The sequence below is a fragment of the Mytilus edulis genome, chromosome 9, assembly GCF_963676685.1.
Source record: "Mytilus edulis chromosome 9, xbMytEdul2.2, whole genome shotgun sequence".
NCBI lineage: Eukaryota > Metazoa > Mollusca > Bivalvia > Mytilida > Mytilidae > Mytilus > Mytilus edulis.
The window spans coordinates 24,774,464-24,794,134 of NC_092352.1; the positions used below are offsets into that span (position 1 = coordinate 24,774,464).

General features: G+C 30.8%; 2 protein-coding genes across 2 annotated transcripts; one reads left to right on the plus strand and one right to left on the minus strand.

Moving 5' to 3' along the window:
- Positions 1 to 88: 88 nt before the first annotated feature.
- On the plus strand, positions 89 to 9,023 carry LOC139487874 (cleavage and polyadenylation specificity factor subunit 4-like). The gene is made up of 7 exons (XM_071273040.1): positions 89 to 269; positions 4,099 to 4,302; positions 5,130 to 5,225; positions 6,054 to 6,147; positions 6,681 to 6,864; positions 7,359 to 7,448; positions 8,691 to 9,023. The coding sequence occupies exons 1-7, from the start codon at positions 167 to 169 to the stop codon at positions 8,766 to 8,768; spliced, it is 849 nt and encodes a 282-aa protein (XP_071129141.1). The 5' UTR covers positions 89 to 166; the 3' UTR covers positions 8,769 to 9,023.
- Positions 9,024 to 9,246: 223 nt separating this feature from the next.
- LOC139487872 (autocrine proliferation repressor protein A-like) lies at positions 9,247 to 19,145 on the minus strand. The gene is made up of 14 exons (XM_071273037.1): positions 18,772 to 19,145; positions 18,280 to 18,394; positions 17,745 to 17,856; positions 16,853 to 16,969; positions 16,440 to 16,532; positions 15,595 to 15,684; positions 14,735 to 14,864; positions 14,143 to 14,263; positions 13,196 to 13,283; positions 12,858 to 12,896; positions 12,129 to 12,217; positions 11,533 to 11,626; positions 11,100 to 11,168; positions 9,247 to 10,254 (listed from the first exon to the last, which is right to left on the minus strand). Exons 1-14 carry the CDS (start codon positions 18,971 to 18,973, stop codon positions 10,135 to 10,137), a joined length of 1,479 nt encoding a protein of 492 aa, XP_071129138.1. The 5' UTR covers positions 18,974 to 19,145; the 3' UTR covers positions 9,247 to 10,134.
- Positions 19,146 to 19,671: the final 526 nt, after the last annotated feature.

A 19,671-nucleotide genomic window follows, 5' to 3' on the forward strand; every position in this document is an offset into this window, starting at 1 on the left:
GTAACCGCAAAATTTAATCTCTCCGATTTGTTTTTGTGATTTAAAATGATACTCCCATCAAGCTCATGTAAAAAGCGCTTGAAAGATTTCAAAGATCAAAAAATAAAATCAACGTCAAAAAGACGCAATTTTTATTTTGAGTTGGTCTTACTTGAAAACACTAAAAATGCAAGACGTTGTAGCTCCCGTAACATACATACAGTTTGACATAACTGCATCTTTAGAAATGCAGCTTGGAGCTCTTCCCCTCCCATTTCCAGGGATGGACAGTAAGTTATTAGTTATGTTTTCAGTGGGTTATGGCTTATCCCAAGTTATGGGCCATAAATTTATTTAACTTATGCTACAGCATGTACTAGGTGTACAAGCCTAGTTCAAATAATTAGTCTTCCAATATTTCATAATAATTTAGAAGAGTCGAACCGCTCCTTTCCTATAGTCTACTGTACATGTCACATGATTCTGTACGTGCTCTCATTTGTCATTAGAAACATATGAGAAAATAATAATATTCTCAGATCTGCAGTGACATCACAACATGTAACTGACCAATCAATGATTAGCATTTTTGTTATGTAAACAATGTTGAGAGGTGATGCGGATAAGATTCCTCTAGATTTTCCATAGACTTATTGCAAATTAATTTAATTGATATATATCGTAACCAGTTGAATATAGTAATTTTACTCTTTTAATACTGTTAAAGACACTATATAATATCTCTATTTTGATTTTTAACATACTATAACCTCTCGTTAAAAAATTATCGGCAATATAAATAATCAGTTATCCCCTTCAAATAGATGAAAAATCTAGAGGATTCCGGATGGCATCACCTCCTGACAAATGTAAATGCCAGGATGTCCGGATCTGAGAATTCTGGGGTCTCACTAATTAGCGACAACAAGCGTCAAGAAGCGACAACAAGCGTCAACAAGCGACAAGAAGCGACAACAAGCGACAAGAAGACTATTTAGTGAAAAGAAAACATTTTTTTTATTAGATATAAAGAAATTTGTATTTAATGGTTTTTTTTTTAAATATACGAGCAGATATGTCTAATTAAAATGTTTTATTATATAGATAGACAAAGAAAGGAAACATTTGTGAGGAAGAAAGAGATTGTGAAGTTTATATTAGTATATTGGTAGATGAAGAAATTAAACATTTGTGAAGAAGAAAGAGATTGAGCTTCTTTTTTATATTTTTAAATATGAAGAATATGTATAAGATAATGTATGTATCTGTTTTCATCAAAGTCAAAGTATGAATAAAGGAATGGAGATATATATGGAGCGGGCATAATGGAATATAATATTTTGATTCATTTGCTTAATACTATGCTCTAAGTGTACTCTTGTTATGTCAATTCGATGCTTTTTTTGTAGAACTCTCAGCCACACTTTGCCATCTTTATTATTTAAGCGTGTTTCCAGACCCCACGACGAGGACGTGGTTCTACCTTGGGGTCCATATGATTTTTTTTTTTTTACAATAACATCCAATTAACACCTTCAACTTTGTACACGCATCAGACTATACAATTACATGCACCAGAATATACAATCTGACATTGTAAATAGTGAACACCTGTTGAAAACTCAAGATTGTCATTAATTTCCTTTCATCTTCAATCAATATGCATAAACATGATAAATATCTTTTAATGGGGCAATAAGCAAATAAAAAGATGAAATTTTCACATTTCAATTTTCTTTTCCTCTTGTTTGATTTCAGTTCTTTGTATTTCACAATTTGTGTCAATATTTTCAGGACAATGATGCACAAATAATTCATTTTGCGAGCTTAATATATATTGCACGAAAAGAGTTTTAAAAAACAAATTATAAGATAAATAATATGTTCTAAAACACAATAATTAAACGTAATACTGGCTGTTATACATAAAAGATGATAAAATATTATGTAAATAATGTTTCATTTTTTTCTATCAATTTTAACTTTCTTGTCGCTAAAATTATTTTCTTTTGCATATTCTTTTAATATTTATTGCAATGATTAATTTTAATTAAAAAAATATGTTTTCTTGTCGCTAAATAGTTTCTTGTCGCTTGTTGTCGCTAAAATAATTCTTGTTGTCGCTTGTTGATGCTTGTTGTCGCTAAAATTCTTGTTGTCGCTAATTAGTGAGACCGATATTCTGAAAATTATGTACATGTATAAGCGTTACAGACGGTACCTTGAATGACAGAATAACACTGTTAATATCCGAATAACACTTGTAATGACCGAATAACACTTGAAAATGTAATATAAGCACATATTGGTGACTTTTAAACATTGAATATTAATAATAGTTTATTATCATGATTATTGATGTATTTTATAACTTATAAATGATTTACAGAAAGCAGATTAGTTTATTAAAAACTTTTTTAATTTAGTGAGTACATCCAATATGGTGACCACGGAAATCACAATGGCCGCCATGTTCGATGTAAACACTAAATTCAAAATGATCTTTAGGAACTTCTCTGCTGTCAGTAAATCATTTTTAAAGTTACAAAATACATCGATAATATATTATTATTTATTAATCAATGTTTAAAAGTCACCAAATTGTGCTAATATTAAAATTTCAAGTGTTATTCGGTCATCGTGTCATTACAAGCGTTATTGTGATAATAACATTGTTATTCGGTCATTCGTGTTACCCGCATTACAGATACCAATAGTGGCAATACTACATGTAGTTTAAATCCAACAATGAAGAGAGAGCACCATTGATTCATTAATGGTGCGCACTTACAGTTCTGAAGCACTCTATGCTTGCATTACTTGCCATTAGAAAAATAGATAGAAGTACAAAACAGAGAATGTGCCTATAGAGGGTTAGTCCAAGATTACTCTAACGTCCAATGGCTGTTTTGCCAGATAAGCTGGGGCCTTGGGATGTCAGAGCTCGTCCCATATAAAAAATGGATATTTACCATCCAAAATAAGTGTGCTGCTTCGTCGCTTCTGGTACCGACAAACAGCCTTGGAATTACATAAATCGGGTATCAATATGTTCATTTTTCATTTATCTTTGAAATGAAAGTTAAACTGCCAGAATCAATGGGTCACTGTGAAAACTGTCTGAATATGAGAAAATAAAGGGTGGCAGGTAGGTGAATCTTACATAAATGAAGAGATAAATTATCTCCCTTTGCTGCAAAAATGCCAAATTTTGGCATTAAAATTGAAATATCTTTTTTAACTCATCGGTGACCTATATTTTTTATTATTGGTTTCAAATAAGCTGTACATAAACTAAATAATTGTAAAATTTAAGCGATTTCTGTAATTTAGTCCTTTTTTTATTTTGATATTATAACTATTTCTCCTATTAGTTCGTCAACAGAAAAAAGGACATAAACAAAGATGTATGCTTCTTTCGGAGGCAGATTGTGAGCTTAAATGAACGGTGACCCCATTTGTTAATTTCATTATGATAAAAAGTACATTTGTAAAAAAATATAGCGAAATCCTATATTAGAAAAAAAAATTGGATTTATACCCGCAAGCCCCCTTAAAACTGCAAGGACTCTATCATCACTGCAGCACAAATAAAAGAAACATGACAATTTCTTTTTGTTTATGGTTATCTGATCTGACACAAAACCAAATAATAGATTTCACTTAAGGTGGTATGGGTGTCTTTCGCCAAAAACAGAGAACCTTAGGTCCAGATTTTCTATCAAGTTAGCAAAATTAGATGCAGGAATGCAGATATTAAATTTGAATTTTCATTTTAAAGAAACAATTTGTACGAATATAACTTATAAATAGTAATTTTTTTCATGTGTAGATTATATTTGGTCGTTTAAAAAAAATAAAAAAATTGAGGGTATTTTAAGGGGAGGTAACTCTAAAACAGTGAATTTCAGATTTGTGCACAAACATGACAAAACAAAATGTTATTTTTCTCTAATAACGTTATAGAGTTATATCCTTCACTGTTTTATGATATGACTTTACTTCATACACATATGGAAATAAAATTATATTCTGTCATGTTTGTTGTGTAAATTCCAATGACATTTCATCCTGATTCTACTATAACCATGATAACTGAATTATCTTTATTTTATTTAGAATCTGGAGCAGCTATCTGTACATACTATTTAAGTAATGTTTGTAGTAAAGGTGCTGCTTGTCCATTCCGCCATGTTAAAGGAGACAGAACAGTTGTATGTAAACATTGGTTACGAGGTCTATGTAAGAAAGGAGACGATTGTGAATTTCTCCATGAGTATGATATGACAAAGATGCCGGAATGTTACTTTTTCTCAAAATTTGGTATGGAAATTATTGTTATTTATATTTCTATTAGTATCAGCATGATCAGTTAGACAATAGAATTCTTTAAATGATTAGAGATATGGGATAATGTACAATGATGTAAGGATATATTGAATAAAGTATAAAAAAAACATGAAATATACTGTAAGAGCTTTCCAATTTATGTTGTTTCAATGGAATAACAGAAGAACTGTTAGTTGATTTTAATTTTATGTCATTCCATGCAATAGTTTAAGAACCATTCCTCCAACCTTTTCTTATTTAACGTTTCTTAATTATTTCAAACATTCAAAACAGTTGTCCATCATTGTGTCCATTTTAGTATCGATGATTTCCACTTTTGCTAATCAGGAGTGATGGCCATTATCATTGCTTATTAAAAATGATACATGTACTAATAATTTAATTTTGGATGTAACGCCTCTTCTGATTGGCTGACGTTATTTTGTTATCATCCCATAGACATAATTTAGCCATGTGACTGTGACGTCATCAACGTTTTTTCATGGTTTTCTACGGTTTAAAATGGAATTTAGAATTAAATTATAAGAAATGACTGTAATATTTTTTCTGTCTATTCGAAATGACATAAAAAATGTGGTGCACACTATTAAATAACCTGCTACGCGCGTTATTCAGTGTGCACCAAATTTTTTATGTTATTTCTTCATAGACAGAAAAAATATTACAGTCATTCCTTAAATAAATCCCATAAGTATCAATAAATAGAAGTTTAAAAATTAAGCTTTCTAAGCTTTTCTATGAACGAGATACTCTTAGGATGTGTAGAGTATATATTGATTTTTATTTTTCCTTTTATATAGGTGAATGTAACAACAAAGAATGTCCATTTTTACACATAGACCCGTCATCAAAGTTAAAAGATTGTGCTTGGTATGACAGAGGATTCTGTAGACATGGTAGGTTAAAGCCAAACAAAAATCTAGTTTATTGAAATGTTGTATGTAGTCTTAACTTTTATTAAACTTCAGCCTTTGTCATGATTGTCAAATATCTATACTGACTATTAGATGGTGGCAAAGTACTACATCATCTACATGTATGGATTCATTTATTTTTTTGGGTACCAATTTATGTGGATCGAAGGAAAATGATTATATCACATGAATCAGTGGACATTTGATGTGGGGTTTTTCAAACAGGTGTATACAAACCTATAGTAAATTTTTACTTCCCTGAACATTTAAATTTGTGGTTTCCTTAAACCCACAAAAACAACGAAAATTGATTTCTAGTAAACATTAACATGATTAATGAATGGGAAATCAGTTATTAATTGAGATGGTCCAAGTATTTTTCTTTGATAATTTGAATATAGGAATATCAGCTTTGTACTTGAAGTTTGTCATTCATCAAATATCAGTATATATGTAATATTATTTTTGGCAAAAAAAATGGACATATAAGGTAGAATGCTTTAGAAATGCTTCAAATCTACAATATTTTATATGATTAAAATCAAACAGAACTTTAAAAATAAGTCAGGTTACGTATGCCAATGAGACAACTGTCCACCAAAGTTCAAAGAATTGAAATAAACCATATGTCTGACAGTCATTCATGATCAACATTGCATCAGGTTACTTCCTTGTTATAAATTTAAATGCACCTGTATATCATGTTTATACTGCACTTTTATTTGTTTTCTTGATTATTTTGTAGCTCCTACCGGTAATTGTAAAAACAGACATGTGATAAGCTTATTTGTTTTCTCTATTATTTTGTAGGTCCTAATTGTAAGAATAGACATGTGAGAAGAGTTATCTGTCAGTGTTATTTAAATGGTTTCTGTTTGGAGGGTCCAAAATGTAAATTTATGCAGTAAGTGAAATGTTTAGACCATTATTTGTATGAGGTACTACAGGTATTCAATTATGTAAAGTAACAGGGTATGATTTATATTGAAAGCTGTTATCCTTCTGATGGAAGTATATTTGTAATATTTGCAACTTCAAACTTAGTACACATGTTCCTTATGATATGATCTTTCTAATTGTAGTACCAATTAGATTTTTAACCCCAATTTCACAGTCCACTGAACATAAAAAATGATAGTCAAGTGGGGCATCTGTGACACATTCTTGTTTTACTGTAGATTCATATGTTTTTGTGGGTACATGTACTAATTTTGTGGATTCAGGAAAACTTGCATTTTCTTGCATATTTGATTTTTTTGGTTTTGCCTATGTTTATATTCAAGCTTTTATGGACTTTTGTAATTCGTTCAACATTTAAATTTGTGATTCATTAGTCCCCATGAAAGCCACAAAAATTTGTACCCAAGGAATAATAGTGAATCCACAGTAGTATTTACTCTCAAGAACAGGATTAAGCTTAAATTTCAATCTTTTCAGTCCCAAATTTGAATTGCCTGTTTATGAGACGAAAGAAATGACAAAGAAACCAATGATCACATGTCATTTTTGTGGAGAGACAGGACACAAAGCCAATAGTTGTTTTAAACAGGGACACATGCCAACAGGAATTCAAGATGGCAATAAAATAGAAATACAAGCTCAGGATAAACAACAATTACAGGTTGGTATGAAAGGATGAAATTCTTACTTACCCATAGATTTAATTAGAAATACAATATACAAACTGAAACAGGATATTTTTAAAATTCCAATAGATCTAAAATGTAATGCAACAAAAATGTATGACATAAAAAATCGAACCGTTTTCATATAACAGTTATAGATTTTTTCATTAGATTAATGTAGGAATTAGATAATATTCTGCAAATATCAGTTTAATTTTGACTTGGAGAAATATCATCATGATAATTTTTAAATACTTTTAACTGAAATTAAAAAAGTGGATTAATTTAATGTTTTCTTAAATCCTTATGAATAGAAATGTTATCGTCAGTGAGACTGCATTCAAAGGCATCTAATGTGGCATAGCCATAGTAAATTAGATTATTATAAGTAATATCACAGTTATCAGATGTTATTCTATATAAATCTATCCAGTATTTTTCAATTTATATGATTGAACTATGAATCTCACAAACATAGGTTAATTTTCAGGGATCACAACAGAATATGACTAGTTCAATCAAACCAATGCCAGATTACAGAAACCCAATGAGACCTTTAGATCAAGTTACATGCTTCAAGGTGGGTGATTAGATATTATATGTTTAAAACATTTGCCAAATGCAAGGGAAATACAAATCAAACAAGTCAAAGGAGATTCAATTGCATCCAAGCTACATTTAACCCTTTCCTCCATAATGACGCCTTTTGACGCCACCCCCTTTACTCCATAATGATGCCTTTTGACGCCTGTGTAGTACCTCAGTTGAAACGCTTTGACTCCAAAATGTCTGCATCAGACTTTAAAAAAATTGTATCCAATATGAAAAGGAGATTCATGAGAATATCTGACTTCAAATTCATTGATGAAATATACGTTTTCACAATGCATTAACACTTTAAACCTCTCAAATTTTTTTTACTGAAAAAAATCCTATGCAAATCAAGTATGTAAAAAAATAATTCCAATGGAGGAAAGCTGCTTAATCATGTGCATTTTTGCACTTGCAAGTTTATTTCATTTTTTTGTCAGCAACACAGCATACACTTTGTCTTAACAATTGAACTAGTTGAAAACCCTTTCATTGAAGCAAAGTATTTGGTCAAGTGATATAACTTGCATTAATTTCTAAGATTTAATTACCAATGTTATACAAAGCATCACATTCTAGAAATTTTAATGCCCATATTACTTATTGAAGGAATGAAACATATTTATCAATGATATATATTTTAATAAAAAAAACATTGGTTTATTGATGACTACCTACCTTACAGCAGCAAATACAACATACATATTCAGGAAGAAAACATGATAATGATATATGAATATACCTTGCTGTGTACTTAAGGGAATGGCAGACTTGGATTCTAAATCTGCTAGCTCACAATGTAACAGTCCTCAGGAAGATATGCCACCATACTTAGACATATTATTATGACACTTAGCCACCCAGTCTTTCCTTTAACACCAAAATATGTGTTAGGAAGACAGGGAAGTAGAAAATGCAAATTCAAACGTCTGGTTTTGTTCCAGTCCTGGATTGAACCCACATCCTCCTGTACTAGCACACAACAATGAGACCACTGAGGCAGTAATGTTGTTCAGTCTCCAGCTGTTTTCTCCTCTTTGGTCTTGTTGTTGTCTCTATGACATATTCACCATTTCCATTCTCAATTTTATTTAGTTTGTTGTGTAATATTAATTCTATGGACTACGGTTTGCAAAAGCTCACATATTTTATAATTAAGGTTGTAACATACATGTATTATAAAACTTACTTCTTATACATTTTGTATTCACTATCATTCTTTATATTTCAGTGTGGAGAAAAAGGACATTATGCCAACAAGTGTAATAAAAGCCATCTTGCATTCCTTAGTTCAGGAGGAGGACATTGATATTGTTATTATGTTCTCAATTGTTATAATGGAATATGTTACAGAGATTTAAAAATGAAAGTACATGCGAGATATAATTTTCTGGATAAGAATATTTAAGATTGTACTGGAAAAGTTAGTGCTAAAATGAGATATTTTCTTGATGACATGTGGTACTAAACATGAAATGTTTAGAAACTTTGATTTTCATCTGTTAACTGATATTTAAGCATATGTTCTCATTGTTAACATGAAATAAAATTTGTAATTTTGAAATAGACGAGTCTCTTTTTATTTTGATATTATATAAGAATTATCACTGAATAACATTAGTAAATCCATGCTAGGTTTTCAAAAATAAATGAAACTATGAAAACTGTTGTGAAAAATGCATTTCTATTGGCTTTCACCATTTTATGTTGTCATTTTAAAATGCAGGCAATATCTTTAAAGTTTTATAGTTACGAATAGAAAGGTAAATGTAAGTATAACACAATAAAAGTGTTCAATCATATTTTATTTATAAGGTATACCTGATTTACAACTTGTATGGATTAATATTTGATGTAAATTAAAATGCATATAGTAAAATAGTGTTAATCTTTAAAAAAATAAATGATATGCACAATGAATACAATATGGCAAAGAACACCCGTAAATTTTTAAAAATTATGGCTTACTATCATCATGTGCTGATCAAATTAAAAACAACTATACAAAGTAAATCATGGGGCAGCTTTACTATGTAATATGTATTTTAAAGTTCCTGCAAATGTTGATGTAATTATTATCACAAAATTTTATTTGATTTTGTGCATTAGCATTGACATGTTATTAAAACAACATTTCATTTTTGTATCTTTTTTCCTGGAAATTATAGTAATTAAAAAAAAAAAAAAATGAATGCACATTTGTATATAACGCCATAAAAAAACTGGCAGAACACATTCTTAGATTGTCTTAACAGAGTCATTTCTCTAAATCTTTTTGTTAGCTTATTACATAAGATTATCACATCTTCTATATCCACTCACTTTTGAGTAATAGTATCATAAATTAAATACATGGAAACAAAGTACACATAAAGCAATATTATAACATCTAGCGTTAACATGGTAAAGAATAAATGTAGTTAATAATAATAAACAAAGACAATTTTAATAAACAAAAGTATTGAGATATCCAAATATAACAGAGAAATATTTATTGTACTGTCACACTAAAGAACCATGACATAAACATTGTATTGTCACACCAACGAGTCATGACATTCTTTTCCATGACAATTTGTATTGTCACACTAAAGAGCCATGACATTCCTTTCCATGACAATTGGTTTTGTCACACTAAAGAGCCATGACATTCCTTTCCATGACAATTGGTTTTGTCACACTAAAGAGCCATGACATTCTTTTCCATGACAATCAGGGAATGGGAACACATCTGGTATAATTTGTGCTTCTGTTGTGTATTCCTCCACAGAACCATCCACTCCATCAAAGGTTACCTAAAAAATAATGCATTTATTCATACATTCTTGAATAAGTGCCCAAGTCTATAATTTTTCTTGTACTGGAATGACGTTATAACATAAAATAGGAGTAACTGAAGAAAAAGATGTAGTTTCTGTATTTGTTGTCCGGCTATATTAAAAATAGATGATTTTACTTTAAATTCCTACACCAAACTAATTTTTATGTATAATCTTCCATTTGAAGGCAAAGTTTCAATTTTTTTTTCAATTAGTTATTTTTTCTGTATTTGTAAAATTGTTATTATCAAAAGATAATATCAAATAAGTTTCTTCATATAAATGTAAAATGTTGTAAAAATGTTCCTGCTTATTAAAGTTGTTAAAATTAGACATATCGTTTTGCATCTTTTAAGGTGTGAGATAATGAAGATTCCCATGCAACTTTTATCTTCAAAAAGTTCTGATTAGTTGTAGAAATATGAGTTATGTCCCTTTGAAATTTTTGTTCCATGTCTTTTTCTTGTTTGATTTGTATGAAATTCATATCAAAGGTTTTTTCAAGCAAGATCTAGGAACCGTATTTGTGAAAAATTATTAAAACAAATATATATTGGAGTTATTACCCTTAGACATACAAGTGCATTGGTCAAGAAACGTTAGGTTGCAGTTCTCTCATTTGATAGTAGTAAAAAATTTCATTCAGCACCTATATCAAGTGAATGTTTGTAGAAGTATCTGATGCAGTCTTTGCCTAAATTGATCAAATACATTAGCTATTTTTTTTGTAGATGCCCCGCTTATTTAGTCATACTTTAGTACCAATCATGTAAATTAAACAATGAATTGACATCTTAATATCGTAATATGTTTATTTATACCTGAATGAAAAAGCCCAGCCATCTGCCATCTAGTGGATTGTCATATTCTGCAACAAAGGTGTTGTTTCCCTGCAAGTTGAATACCAATTTGTATTTTTGAGACAAGCACATGCAGACTCCAATAACATTTGTATCAATCGAACATAACATTTAGGTATTTGATCAATAAAGGAACAGAAATATTCACATTGATTGACCTTTTTGTTACATAGTTTGTTGAATTTGATGTATTTGTTTTTATAACAGACAGATGACATTCCAAAGGGTGCTTATAATGAATCTCTGCTAGACAAATTGTTCTTGTACTCTCTTGAAGATAAGAAAAACATCTTAAAAACAAGAAGAAATTTACAATCAAAACTTCTGTTCTAATTTTAAATCTATGCCCTAACAAAAAGATAAGAATGGTAGGTGCCTAAACAAAAATACTTACAAAGTCTTTAATCTTATCTGAAAACCAGAGAACAGGGTGAGGATACTTGTGTGTAGGATTGTCTGGTTCACCAACAAACAGCCTGAAATCACGTCTGAAAATAAATGATTTACATATTAAAATTAATAATTGACAAGTTTTTTTTCCTATTGTGCCATGTATTTATACAAGAGTTGACACTACAAAATGGTCAGCAACAATATCATACCCTGTTAAAATGCAACATATGCCGGCAAAAACACTAAGCATAAGCTCAGTACTGCAATTTGATATGCTATATATGATATAAATTAAATGTTTAAATTTCACGTCCTAAACTTCACATTATCAACAGCAAAATTGTTAAAGATAACTCTGTTCTGATTGACAAATTAATGAAATCGAAAACTAGTCAAGTGTGTAAAGAACATGATTTTACAAATGTAAAGGAAAAAGTCTAAAGAAAAATTGCTACTGTCCTCTGCTCTCCTATGATAGCACTGTATCCCCTCCTTTACAAGATAAATGAGTTACTGTACATTACTTAAATACTAAGTAACTTTACAAGCTCTTATATCAATGGCCTCGGACAAAAAAAGGTTTACAGCTATATATACCTTTTAGTGTCTGTTGTAACTGCAAATTTGACCTTAACCGTTTTCGGTTTCATATTAGTAAAAAGTGTTATTCGCCCACCAATTGAGGTCTGCAAAAAAAGAAACAAATTATTTACAAGAGTGTTGTCAATACCGAAAAATTTATGTTAAGAACCGTAGTTTAATTTAGTAGTGGTAGTGTCACAACACACTATCTACTATGGGCCTTAATAAACCAACAATCAATCAACCAATCACAATCTAAAAGTTATGTGTAACGTTTATATTAAATTTACATTGGAATGGTTTGTGCTATCCATCTAATGTGATAGGTTGATTATGAAATTGTTTCCCCTTAGTTTGTTAAACTGACAATCTGCTGGACAACTTAAAACAAATCAGTGCATGATTTTCGTATTCACCACATGAGTTTCTAATATAAACTTCACCAGGTACAAGTGTACGCTTGTATTCAAATGTTTGAAAAGCCAAAAAGGATAGAAATTAAAAACGGTTGAAACTTCAAAGCGTCAAATCCAAGCAGACCAATTAAGAACAGTACAGGACTTTTTTTATATTACACATGGTCTTTGATTTGAACATAGATGTACAACAGATCTGAGATACAACACAATATATATCCTTTGACAAGAATCCAAGAATCCAAGATTACGTTTCACGTACGACAATTCTCATAACAGGAAAAAATAAAAAGGAAGTTTCTACATTTTGTACATTTTATCAACTTACAATTTCTCGTTTCCAAAACATCTTCGGTAGGTCTTTGTTCTAGAAATAAGTATTTGTAAACATAAAATTATAACTATGTATGAAATAATCTATAGATAATGACAAAAAATAATTCTCATGCAGTTGAATCATTAGGTATATATGCATGATATGACACTTTTAATACAAAAAAACGAAACGATTTTGTTCATTGTTCTTAAAAAGTCAAAGAGTCATTGCTTAGATATACCATTTTGATGGCATGTATTGAATGAATTTTCTTTTAGATTAAAATATATATGTCTGATATAAAACTACTCGAATAAAAATAGTTGAAATAAAAAAGCAAAGATACTTACTGTTAAGATAGACAAGTAGAATGCACGTATAGAGAGCATAGTATCAGCGAGGTGACCTATAAGTGTATGTTCTGTATCTGGAACAATTCTGAAATAAGAAACTTATTTGTAGCACTCAATAACTTAAAATGAGTTTAAACGAAGTAATAGGATGTAACTATGGATAATTGGACGGGAATATACAGACATACAAACTCATAAGTCGAAAATAAACAAACGAAGACGTGACAAAAAAAGTGATAAAGACTAAAAGACAAACAACAGAATACAAATCCTAGAACATAAAGACTGAGCAAAACGAACCCCGCCATAAAACAGAGGGTGAACTCATGCGCTCCGGAAGAGTAAACAAACCTTACTCAACATGTTACAACCATCGTGTTGCTCAATAATCATTTAAGTACAATATCGGTGATAAGTCTCAATTCAGTAGGTCACACTCAGGGAAAGACGTCCATAAAATTTTCAAAGGGATGATATCAACTTTACCACTCAGAACTCCTGGTTTAAAATTTTCCTTGTGAATACCTATCCTCCATCAAGGAAATCATTATAGGACGCCCAAGCCCCATAATTCGTATCAACAGGGAAATATATACTCCATATGCCAGCTCTGATGGGATGTTGCTACAAAGAAAAGGAACGTTCATAATTGGGAAGTTGAAATCATCTTTTTTGTGGTAAAGTTTTTTCTCAAGTGACCCTCATTGACAATCCTTAGTTGTGTGTCAAGATATTTAGAAGTATGGGACTAGAGCAGCCAACTCTTTAAGGGTTTCGATTCTTAGTGTAATTTCTTTTTACTATATTAAATATTCGTGGATTGTCATCTGATTGTGTTTTTAAGCCTATGAAAAACCTGAAGTAACCTTCATTTACGTAATGCTTCAATACAACCCTGATAACTATTACAAAAATATTCTTTCTATGACCTGTAAGCCATTTACCTGAGGTATTTGGGTCCAGCAAGCTGATTGTAATAATAGTGTGAATCATCTGTCAAGAAGAACTCGTCCCCAGAAGATGTAATTATCATCTTATGAACTGTTTCATATCTGTCATTATATGCTGTAACAAATAGATATAGGAAGATGTGGTATGAGTGCCAATGAAACAACTCTTCATCCAAGTCACATGCAATTTATAAAACTAAACCATTATAAAACAAGGTGTCATCATGGTCTTCAACACGGAGCATTGCTTATTTAGCAATATATGTAAATAATATTGCTTTACACGCTTCATCAGATTTTTTTTTTATTAAATCCTTATTAAAACATACATAACTTATAAAGCACGTCTTACTCATATACAGGTAAATAAGAAAAGTTCATCTGAATGACGATGTGTGATCCTGGAAAGAATAACTGCTTTTGATTATTAAATTTTCAGTTGGTTCAGTATCAATGCTATAACTCAGCATAAACAGTGTTGTTTCAATTTTTAAAAGTTGCAGTTAAAAAAATATTGTATATTTACTTTTATAATTGATATAAAAATAAGGCAATATAACAAAACGTATTTATAAATCAAGCATACCTAATGGGTCGATATAAGAAGCCATTTTCTGAGTTAATGGGTTGTCTAAATACCCCGTAAAGTTTTCTTTATAGTATTCTTTGAATTCAAAAGTCCAGCCACCAAGTGATCGATAGTGATGATGCAAGTTCTGCAAATACAATACGTATATATATATTCTATGTTGTAATGTCTGACTGCTGTTTCTGGTCAGGGTGAAGGTTGAAACGTTTAAACTTGATGCATTTGTTTGCACATGTCTAAAAGTCAGGAACCTGTTGTTCAGTAGTTGTCGTTTGTTGATGTGGTTCATACGTTTTTCTACTTTTTTTATACAGATCAGACTGTTGAATTTTTCCTGTTTGAATGGTTTTACATTAGTTATGTTTTTGGGTCCTATATAGCTTGCTGTTCGGTGTGAGTCAAGGCTTTGCGTTGAAGGCGTACTGTGACCTATAATGGTTTACCTTTTACTAGTTGTGACTTGTCTTATTGACACTCATTATGACATACTTTTTATATCTATATAATTTTCTTTTATTCTCTTTAGTTCAGAATTCATACATGCATCCATATACTATATTATCACGGTTCTCTAAATGTAGACCTGATAATACCTATTTAGACCTCATGCGATTTGAGCACTCGTCGTTTAGATTATTATCACTTGTCCGTAATTAAACTTCTTATTATCATCACTTCTTACTGTCTTTTTAGTAAACTTGTGCTGATAAATTGCTGTGTCATGGAAGCTTACAGTATCCTGTATTTCTATATGAATCCATTCAAACATATAAACGACTTTAACCTAAATCGTTAAAAGGAATACTTGATGGACCAGTAAAATATTGAAATAATTTTATCCATGTACATATATATACCTGAACAAAATTGAGCAAATCCATCACTATTGGAGCTATTGCTATAACTCGTTTGTCTACAGCACCAGTTAACCAAGTTATCCATCCACGCTAAAACGACAAATCAGATTGTATAAAGCACTTGGAAAGACGAGGCTTGTATGATCTTGTATTAGTATGTAAACACAGACTTATAAGATTTAGTCAAATTAGACATATAGCTTAAAATAAAATTGAGAATGGAAATGGGGAATGTGTCAAAGAGACAACAACCCGACCATAGAAAAAACAACAGCAGAAGGTCACCAACAGGTCTTCAATGTAGCGAGACATTCCCGCACCCGGAGGCGTCCTTCAGCTGGCCCCTAAACAAATATATACTAGTTCAGTGAAAATAAACGCCATACTAATTTCCGAATTGTACACAAGAAACTAAAATTAAAAAAAAAAGAAAAAAAAATAATTAAAAAATACAAGACTAAAGGCCAGAGGCTCCTGACTTGGGACAGGCGCAAAAATGCGGCGGGGTTAAACATGTTTATGAGATCTCAACCCTCCCCCTATACCTCTAGCCAATGCAGAAAAGTAAATGCATATATAACAATACGCACATTTAAAATTCAATTCACGAGAAGTCCGAGTCTGATGTCAGAAGATGTAACCAAAGAAAATAAACAAAATGAAAAAACTTACATACTTGAAGTTTTCTAGTTTTATGTTGGCTTTTATTTTGCTTATTTTTATTAATTCTAATATGAATTAAGTGAAGGATGGGATAGTTTATAGAAGTTAGATTTTCAAACTGAAAGGTTATTTTGGTTAAAACTATTGGTTATGACAACATATATTCTAAATTTGAGACTAACCTTTGAAGCTCCTGTGACGACGAACTTGTCTATATTGACACCAGTTTTCGTCTTTACAACACTTGCAATCGTGTCCAAGCCTCGAACAGCAGCCTGATATAAAACCAATATATATAAGGAAACGATCAAATTTATCTAAAATAGCAATTCTACAAAAAGAACAATTTATGAAAACATTTCTGAATTAATGACACTTATTAATGATGAACAATATTATTTAATTCAAAGATTACTATGAATGAATACTTCATGTGGAATTTAGATAACTCATTTTCGATAAAAAATAACTTCGTTTATCTTAAATGTATGTGATATCACACGATTAAGATTTCATATGATAATTATTCAATGTGCTCTGTTACATATAAGAAACTGCTTTGTTTGTATCAATGAAACCATTTAAACAATACAACCTTTGTCATCGGAAATTGCATTATTATTTCTGGGTCTGTCCCATTGTTCTCGACAAATTTCCTCCATGTCCACGCAATAATAGCGTCTTCTGTTCGATGCCTCTTTGTTGGATCCGCCTATCGAATGACAAAAATAAAGCGTATTATTTACATATTTCTAATATATAAAAAAAAGAAGATGTGGTATCAAAATCTAGATGAGAGGCTAGCTACCAATTTCTGAACAGTCTTCATCAGAAAATGTATTTCAGGTATACCATTCATCATGATCAACACCAAAAGGTTTTAATTTCTCTGAAAAAAAAACTATCAAAGTACCTAAAATTGTAAAACTAAGCCCTAATTAAGTTTTATTTTATGATTATAAAGTAAAATGTCTTGGAAATGTTGTTAGTCTAGAGTTTAGACTCGTTAACGATACAATTCGTGGCCGCGTACATCAATGAGAGATTCACGCCAAATAATGTCTATCGGTTCTATCATCTCAGAATGCGCTCTCTGTTAACCCGAATAATCCAGTCGTTATATTCCGCTCGCTACCATCACTCCTTCCACGAAAAACTGTAGTGGATAGAGAGCGCTAAATTATTCAAGTTAGTTCTCTGTGATTGACAATTTTAAGAAAATTGGCAATACCTCTTTGTACATATTTTGTATAGGAAAATGTAATGTGACAATTTTAACAAGAAAATAATATTTATTATATTTTTATAACTAAGTACACTTCGTCAGTAGTTGTCATTGTGTGCAGACCAGTTTGACAAAAGGTTTACAGATGTTGACAGAACGTCAGCACGTTATTTCCCCCGCTATATATACGAATAAGAAAATACAATGAAAAGATATAGTAGTATATCAATGAACACCAGGAAGTCATAAATATCGCATGTACCTTGAACATAATAGGCTGGTTAGGTATCATTTTTAAGTCAGCACAAACACTACCGGTTGATACTGCTAAAGCAGTGGTCATGGCTACAAATGCCTCATCTACTGGTGACCATCTTTAATATATAAATCATGAAAAATAATATCACGACTAAAAGTATATATGGTCGTAAATGAAAAAAAGAACCGAACGAGAAACAAAATTATTTAGAGGACAACACATAGTCTTGACTAATAAACAATCAGAAGTAAATGTATATGTAATATGTCAACCTATAGAGTATAGATTGTTCAAAATCCAAAATAGTTGTGGATAAATTAACAGAAACAAAGACCTGGCGTTATACGTACCGTCATCAACATGATCAAAACGAAATACCATAACATAAGGCAAACGAATTACAGACATGTATATTCTTTATTTTTGTTGATTTTAATCTGTATTCGTTATGACATTATAAAGAACATCTACAGCTATTGAAAAATAGAATTGTCTTGTACTATCATTATAAACGTGATCAGTATGTTATTTTGCTTACTTGGGGGTGTTGTGTCCGCCGTCTATCAGCATTAAAGCGGTGTCTTTATGAACAATCTTGTCCGGAATCGTTATTTCTAAATAATGCCACCATATTGGATGGTCTGAATTAGCTTCTATAATTAATAAAAAGATAAATAGAACAGCTGAAAAAATCAAGAATCTTAAATGTGATATGTGAGGGGGGCCACCATATGTGTGACAAGTTTATGACAAAGTTAAATCTATTTCGCTTTTTGTAAGAAGATTGTCCTAGTCTTTCAATAAGTTTTTTTTAGAAACTAGCAAGTAAATTAAATGAAACGATTTACGAATGCCAAAATGTTAAAGGAATCTGAAAATTTAACAGTAAAAAAAACTTCATTTAAACACTTATAAACTAAATTTGCCAAAGATTTTTTTGATTTTTTTCTCTTTGATTTTACTCATGAACATTTTAACTTTTAGTTTGTAAATATTTTATTTTTTTATTATTTTAATGTGATTATCATACCAGATTTCCATTTCAATGAGGTCATATTGTACACGTATAAAGTATATCCTGGTCCTTTCTTCATATTAAGTTCAGAGAAATTGTAATGATGGTCTGGAGTATGTACATAGTCGTCTAACGGGGATCCAACAGCAAACGATAATGCTGTTATCCATATTATAAATGCTTGCTCCATGTGTATGGTGAGGATAGTTTGGTTCATGTACTAATTACTGCTAGCGCTGTATCATAATTTATGAGATTAATCATACGACGCACTCTATTCAAGTATAAATAACAGCGGATGTTCCGTTTCCTTTCTCCAATAATGACCAACACAATAAATAGAACCAATAATAACACTTCATTTCTCTTCCTGGTTAAAATTGAAAGTCACATGTTTTAAGGTTTAGTACAACATGCATTTTTGATAATGAGTAAACAATAATAACAACTAATATGCTTGCCTTCTTAAGCAGACCAATGATTTGTATAGTAAGTCTTACTATACAAATCCTTGTTAAGACGTACATTATATAAATTGACTATTCTTGCATGCTTAAGTTATTATCTGATATGCTTTATTCTTGGGTGGTAATGTTCCAGACCATATGAGTATTTGGACCGTACGCGTACGGTCCGGACCGTATACGTATACTCGTACGGTCCGACCATACGCGTACGGTCGGACCGTATGAGTATACGCGTATGGTCCAGTACGAGCTAACCAGCTAACTATATATGTTATTAGATCATATGGGTTAAATTTAAACAAATTAACATTAATCACAATCTTTATTTTTAGGTTTATTAATTAATATTATTACATTTACACGGATAAAATAAACAAATGAACAATTGAAATTAAATGTTTGTTTAACTGTATATATCTTGATCCTTATTTTGGTACTCTCAATCAAT